Source organism: Sparus aurata, chromosome 18, assembly GCF_900880675.1.
Source record: "Sparus aurata chromosome 18, fSpaAur1.1, whole genome shotgun sequence".
NCBI classification, from domain to species: domain Eukaryota; kingdom Metazoa; phylum Chordata; class Actinopteri; order Spariformes; family Sparidae; genus Sparus; species Sparus aurata.
Window position 1 is genome coordinate 16,680,314 of NC_044204.1, and position 7,857 is coordinate 16,688,170.

The 7,857-nt window shown below is 46.6% G+C and overlaps 1 protein-coding gene across 3 annotated transcripts in view; it reads left to right on the top strand.

Annotated features, from left to right (window-relative positions):
* The first annotated feature begins 545 nt into the window (after window positions 1-545).
* LOC115569089 (serine/threonine-protein phosphatase 2B catalytic subunit alpha isoform-like) overlaps window positions 546-7,857 on the top strand; it is a 40,176-nt gene continuing 32,864 nt past the window's right edge. The window contains exon 1 of one of the 3 annotated variants that reach the window (XM_030397007.1): window positions 546-1,108. In XM_030397007.1, coding sequence (XP_030252867.1) covers window positions 1,066-1,108 — 43 coding nt within the window. In that variant the 5' untranslated portion in view covers window positions 546-1,065. Of the gene's footprint in view, window positions 1,109-1,428; window positions 1,749-7,857 lie in introns of those variants that run through there. The other 2 variants (XM_030397005.1, XM_030397006.1) reach the window with 2 other exon arrangements.

The window sequence follows — 7,857 nt, forward strand, 5'->3', positions numbered from 1 at the left end:
TGCCAGACAATTATCCTCCCAACTATTTGTCTTCAGGGGTACTGAGCATCACAGCATCACAGCCTCACAGCGTGCTCGGTGGACTTAGTATTGTTATCTAACTGTCTTTTTGGAAACATCTATCAGTATTACTCTTTGATCATAGGTTAATGACATAATGTGTTGTCTGTCCATTCTGTCACACAGATCAATATTATGTCAAATAGACCAAAGTGACTTCTGGTCAACTCTTACATCACCTTCATCCTTTGGTTTGGTTGGTTCCAGCCTGTCTTATAAAAAGAAAACACCATCCCATAGGCTCACGTCATCTGCTGTCAAACAGCCTAGTGTACAGTTTCACTCGCACGTGCACGCAACCACACGCACAAAAACACACACTCCACAGAGTTGTTGTTAAGGGGGAAGCCCTGTAATCAATGCCTCCACAGGATGGCAGTATGAGTCTGACTGTGTGTGTGTGTGTGTGTGTATATATATAAGTGTGTGTGCGTGTGAGTCTTCCCGCGTGTGCGTGAATTTGCGTGGGAGTTCCTTCTTTCGCCATTCCGGGGTGTTGCCAGCAGTACGGCACCGCTTGCAGAGGCGTCCTGGAGGGGCAGAGCCTGCGCGTCTCTCTTCTCTCCAAGGCGTCTCCTCGCCCTCTAACCTCCAGAGTCTACCTCCTCCGCCCCCTGCAACCCCCACTCCCTGCTCCGCCACTGCTACGGCAGCACCCCCACACCATCGTCTTCTAAAAAAGAAAGAAAAAAAAGAAAAGAGAAGAAAAAAAAAAAAAAAAAAAAAAAAAAAACATATCTGGGATCCAAGCATGCCACAACAGCAGCTAGGTATCCGCCTATCCTCCCCCAAAGTCACCGCAGGCGCAGCAGCAGGCTTCCCCCGTCCGAGAGAGCGCGGAGACTCCACCGAGTGATGCCACTACTGCAGCAAGAAAAGCACCCAGCAACCGCGCACATTCTCGACGCTTGCCGGAGGACCCGACACCACAGTCTCGGCCCTTGACAGAAGAGAGTGCCCCCCTCCCCTCACCCCCCTCGGCTCCGCTCCCGTCCCGACTCCAGGATGTCCGACAGCAACGCAAGTCCCACCGACCGGGTGATCAAATGTAGGCATGCCAGAATCCTGCACGGCCAGTGAGCGCTACCTCTGTGCCAATTCTGCTGTAACTCGTGCTTTATTTTCCGCTTGCATCGCTGTTGTTGCACCAGCGTCTTCTCATCATTGTTCGCACGTTTATTTTTTTTCCCCTTTGCTTTCACGTCATGACATTTTATTTTTTTATTTTTTTTACTATCACCTCATAATAAAATAAGTCCATTTTGGCTGGCGAGTCACCATGCATGTGCCTCTGGAACCTTTCAGGGGGAGGGAGGTGGTGGTGGTGGTGATGATGGGGAAGGGGGGTGGGGGGTATCCATCCAGTACGATACGCCATAATCAGGGTCTTCCCTCGTTATTCTATTAGAATTCACCCCCTCACCGAGGCATTACCCCATTTTCTAACGGGGGGATGTCTCTCCCTCTATGTATAGCCAGAGCTATTGTGCGACACCCCGTGCTGCATGAGCTCCATTTACGCGCTCCACTCCTAGCGGTGGTTTCGCGTTACTGAATAATACCCTACAGAGACACAACTGAGAGAGTGATAGAGAGAGGAAAAGCAGGGAGGGAGAGAGGGAGATGAGCATCTTGTTCCAATGAAACATCAAGCGGTGTGACGATGACAGCGAAAGGCAGACATAAAGGTAAATAAATGTTACGCATAACCTGCGATCTTTGGTGTTGTGGCTCTGCTGTGGATGTGGCGGCTGTCACGGGATGATGTTGCATGTAAGCGGCGATGTAAGGAGAGGGAGAGGGGGGAGAGAGGGAGGGTAAGATGCTATGGGGCACTTGCCACTCGGAGACTCAAGGATTTTTCAGCTTTCTGTCTTGGTGTCCGTGTCCTGTGTATCTGTAGCTGCACGTCCTAGTGGCGCCCCGGTGTTGGACGTGCCGACTTGCCTCTTCGGGTTGGCCTACATTCGCGATCTAGTTGTGTGTGTATGTGTGTGTGTGTTTTTTTTTTTTTTTTAATTTTGTCTCACCAAATCTGAGCCAGAATCAGGTAACCGTACGGTTAAGACGGCAGGTAGGATGAGAAGTTTGACAGGCCGAGTGCGCACCTCCATCTCAGTGAGTTTGGGTTTAATCACACGGGCCTGTAGGATGGACTCAGCCTGGTGTTTCTGCTGATGTGACGTTTAAAAATAAACACGAGTGCACTAGATGGATTTGCGAGTCGTTTTAAAGGCGACGTTTTCCCAGTCAGGCCTAAATGTCAGCGGGTGATCGTGCTTCTCCCGTGCGTACCGCGCCTCCACGTCTCCGTAAAGGTCTCCCTGGCTTTCCCCTTCTTGTGTCCAATCGGAGGCAAAATTGGGTTTAGGGATGCTGCGACGATGCTCGTGCATCCCGCCCTAATGGTACAATTGCATCACTGGATTATGGAATATTTAATGTGTTTATGAGAGGGTCTGTTCCCGCTTTACGCGTGGGCGGCTATGGGGGGACGAGGAGGGGCTCCGCTCGGGTTACGATCCGCGGAGCCTGCACAGATTGTCGTGCTTATCGGGTCACTATAAGGCTGGCGTGGCAGCGGCGCTTTCACGCACGCAGCCTGTCACATGAAACGGAGCCTGGCTAGCTGACCGTCTCTCCCACTGGCTCCCCTTAATAAACTCTCAAGGTCTCTCTGCCGGAAGAAGCGGAGCTGACAGTTGGATGCGTCGCTCGGGCATGCCCCGGTATTCCGTGCGCGCGTCGTGCTCGGGAGGGGGGGTGGGATGGGCTGGGGGCGTGCGGGCTCTTGCAGTTTTTGCACGTAGGACTTCAAAGACTGCACGTGCATATGCCTACAGTATGGCTGTCCGTGTGTCTACATGGGTGCAGTTCTGCAGGGGCGTTGTGAGGAAATCTGGATCCCATGAAATAATGAGACTAAATTAACATCAGCCCCCCCCCCCCCCCCCCCCCCCCCCCCACACACACACACATCCATCTGCCTTTTCCCCCACATCACTTGCTCCCCTTCATGTGTGCATGTGTATTTTTACATCTACATTTCTGTTCGCATGTGTGCTGTAATGCAGCTGGGCACACCAGAGCTCAGCTGCCTCTACACTGGAACAAACTAAGCAGGCCTACACATGCATCATCCATCACGTACACACACACACACACATGCACAAATGCACCCTCTCTTACAAACACGCAACAACACAACACAGCAATTCATCAGTCAGGTGAGAATGATTCAGAGTGTGTGAAGCTGGAGAGGGATGGGGGCATCAGTCAAAGAAACGTCACTTGTGGCGGATGGACTGCTGCGCCCGGTAGTTCCCCCACATTATGGATTTTAGTGATATTCGGCAGAGGGAAGTGCACAGAGATGGAGCTAAAGGACAAAGCATATACGGAGAGGATCGGACAGAGAGGCAGAGAGTGTGGGGGCGAGGTGAGGGAGAGAGGGAAGGAGAGAATGTGACAAGGTCAAAGAGGAGGTGAAGTAGCTGGAGCGAGAGAAGAAGAGAGGCACAGAGGGATAGATGAAGAGAGAGAGAGAGAGAGAGAGAGAGAGAGAGAGAAAACAAGAGTAGTGTTTCACACTGTCGAGTGGCAGGACATCATCCTCTCTGACTTAACCAATGGACTTCTTGCACCCTTTTTGATTCACTTGTCATGCAAAGTCGTCTGTGCCTGTGTGAAAAACTGGCAGGCTCCAGAGCCACAATGTGAGAATGTGACTCTTGCTTCAAAGTTTAGTTAAATAACTTTAAAGTGGTCAGCGTCAAATAATGCTTTGTATATTGTACATAGTAAGGCCATCTAGATTAGAACAAACCTGCTACTGTTTCTACAACAGTGCGACACTGGATTAATCTATTCATTTATCATCAGTAACACAGAGAAGAGACATCATGACAGTCTCTTTGTATCAGTACTCAACCCCAAGGTGTCTTGGGCATGCACAATTTGGACTTAAATGTATGTAATAACTTTAGTTGAAAACATGAAAAACAAAGTAGCAACAGAATATGATAAAAAATCACAGTTTTCACATTATGATGTACATCTAAACTTAGCATGCTAACCAGCTAGCCCCGGTCTTATGACAGAAATATTCCATCGTATAGAATATGAGGTGTTCCAAGCTCTCTGTGCGGACAGCTAGCTGCAAGGCTAACTGAGCTAACTAGCTAACAGCAGCAGTTAGCGGATATTCTGGTGCTGCCCCATATTTGTTTTGAGTGTGAATTGGACAACCTGCCAGTTACATACTGAACTTTTAATGTTGTTTGCTAATAGCCTAAATTGCTAACAGCTATTAAAATATACACATGGAGGCTTGTATAGAGAGTAGGGTAGGCCTAATATCTCTGTTGATTTCCTAGAAATCTAAAATGAGTGTCAAGGCTGGATGCAGGACAGTGAGGTTGATCCAAACTAGCTAGTTCTGCCCCATCCGGGTTCAAAGCTGGACTGCTAGCTGCATGGCTACCTGAGCTACCTGAGCTAAATAACAGCAGCTACAGTAATATCTGGTGATATGCTGCCCCTCTTTTGTTTTGATTATGAATTGATAGGTGGCAACTTTTTACATATTACACCTTTAATGATCAATTAAATGCATGAAAGACTGTATAGCATTTGAGCAGGGACAATATGGGAAATATGGTGAAGTATTGTGATGACTGAGGTTGTTTTGTGAATTAAGCACACATGGTAAAAACTGCAAAAAGTCCTAAAAGCACATGTCTTGTAATCTTTTACATAAAGATTATATGATTAACCAATGTAAATAAAAGTCAGAAAAGAGAGATAATGAAATCACTGTTCATTGGATGCAGGAGTACATCAGAAATATTTTTCATTATATTGCAATCCAATGCCTTCCCCATGGTGGATATTCTGATGTGTCAAACGCAGGTGTGACTAATACCATTAAGCATGGCTGTGTTTCCACTTAGCCCTCCCAGTGTCAGGGCCCTGCTAATGTGCATGCTGGCTAACTGACATGGCCCACTGGTTTACTCAAATGGAATAGCTACATTGTTAATGTCATTAGTTACACCTGCGCTTCTCCTGGTGTGACGAGTCAAACTGTATGGAGTGAAAAAGAAGCGAGTTGAGTCAACACCTTTGTCCATTGAAAAATAACATAAGCGTCATAAAGGTAGAATTGAATGCATCTGGTTTCGCTGGTGCTCTTAATAAAACTCTAAACTCAGTGGATGATGATGATGATGATGATGACGATGACTGTATTGGCACTTAAATGATCACTGAGCTTTGAGTATATAGTGATACACAAACTGGAATTAACTGCATGTTTTCACCATTTTTCAAAGAAGGGCTTCCAAAAGGAGGGCCTGCAGGCCAAACTTGGTCTCAAACTTGATTCACTGTTTACACTGCAGTACTTTGTGAGGTAAAAATGCTCTTTTGATAATAATGATTGTATTTTAAATGCGACATCAGTAGGCAGTGACACTGTGAAGGAAGTCAGTCAATTCAGGGAACTCAAGATCCTTTACTATGGAAGCCCTGAGAGGTGAGTGAAAAAATGTAAAGAATAAAACAAAACATTTTTTCACCTATTTCTTGAGTCATAAAGACAAGAGAGAAGACAGTTTAGATCAGACTTATCAAAGACATACACCTAAAGCCATGCTTGTTGTTGTTTGTCACAGAAGTGGAGTACTGTTGCTAATTTTGTCTTCATCTCTTAAACAACAGACCATTCAGCCCAAGTTGCTACACTTGTCACTTTAAGGGTATTGCCTGTCATATGATTAGTCAGCATAATTTATTTATGTGGGCATAATACAGTACAGAGCACAGGGATAATCTGGCTGCCAAATGACATATATCGGACAGAGTGCCAATGTGCCAAACCAGTTTGATAGTTTATATATTCAAATAGCAACCTAGCATAGTCCTCGGCTCCCTTGGCTCACGTTTAGAAAGTAGTCCCTATTATAAGTAACATCTTGAGGTGTAAAGTTGATATTTGTCATTTGCAAGTAGTGATCTTTTAAACATATCAATGAGTGTGTGAAGACTGGAGCCATTTCTATATGCACACATGCATGTATGCATTCATGCATGCTCAAACACACACACACACACACACAGACACACACACACACACACACACACACACACACACACACACACACAGACACACACACACACACACACACACACACACACACACACACACACACACACACACACATCACCTCTGGCAAGGCTCGAGGCGCACTGGGCATATTTCCTTTTAGTGTAACATGCTGTCCCATTCCCTCACAGTCCCCTCAGAGCCTTGTGTGTGTGTGTGTGTGTGTCTGTGAGTATGGGTGTGTGTGTTGATATGGGTGTTATCCTTGTGAGCCAGGGGTCCCACCTTGACAGGTCTCTGTGTGTGTGCCCTGTGGGGAGGGTGGCAGGGCAAGGGCTATTAATAGAGAAGGTACTCCAGAGAGAGAGAGAGGGAGAGAGAGGGATTGTCTAATGAGGACAGGCTGTTAGGGGATGGGGCCGTTGTTTCTGTTCATGGGTGTGTGTGTGTGTGTGTGTGTGTGTGTGTGTGTGTACACAGATGGTCCTTCATGTGTGTAGTGTGCATTAATTGAATGACTTCAAACACATCTTTAGTTGTCCCCCTCACCACCACCTTAAAGTCTCATGGATCTATGTTAGCTGATCTGGGTCAAAGATGATAGATAAACACAGACACACACACACACAGACAAACACAGGCGTACAGTACAGTCGTAGCTCTTCACTCTCATACACCCCAGTTTTGGCCTCTCCCTCTCTCTCTCTCTTCGTATTCGCTGCTCTCATTCTTTCATCCCTCAGTTTCTCCCTCCTTCATTTATTCATGCATAGACAGGCAGCCGGATGAGCTGATCTTCGGAGATGTGTGTGTGTGATCACTTTAAATGAGGCCCTGTAGAGGGCAATACATCTAACATACAAACACACACACACACACACGGGCATGCCATCGGTTCTGGTCGATGTCACTTGATGAACACCAGACAGATACAGTCTGGGCAGGCACAGTTTTGCACTGTAATGAATTGATTCACAGGCTGCATGTAGCGCATAAAGGCCTATACTGTATGTGCTGCTGTAATTACTTTTGGATGTACCGTGTGCGTCATTGTTAAATATATCCCTCAGCAGCAAAGATGATTTCCTTTTCCTTTAATTGACCTGACAATCGGTTGATTAAGGAGCACACATTTGTGCTGTTTTATACCTATTTAGTCATATTTTGCAACATTTTGAGGACATACACAAATGAGGACAGATGGATCACGGGTGACTTCTACTGTCATTTCGGCAATCTGTCTGTTCTTGCCGCTTGCTGTCACTTCCTCCATCCCGCGGCAGCAATGTGAATGGTGTCCCTGTGTTATTAAAAGTGATGAAATATCCCCATAATTAACTTTAGCCATTAGGGAGGATGCACACAATAACAAGATGATTCTGATCAGATTCTGCTCCAGTTAGGCTATTAGGCCAGCCCCAACAAATTTAGGAGATTTGGTTAAAAGCCATGTCATAGATTTTTTTCTCAGGCTCCCCCCCTCACTGCGCTGTGATGTGGAGATTTTTGGCTGAGCTGGCAGCTTTGGCACTTAATAAATTCCACACCGGGGAGTGCAGCGAGGGAGAGTGGGCCAGAAGACAAAAGCAGTGCAAAGAACATTAGGAAGGAGCTAAAAATGCTTCACCTCTTTGCTCATCTTACACCCCCTTTGGTCGAGCTCACCTCAGATGCACATCACGCTTCGTGTG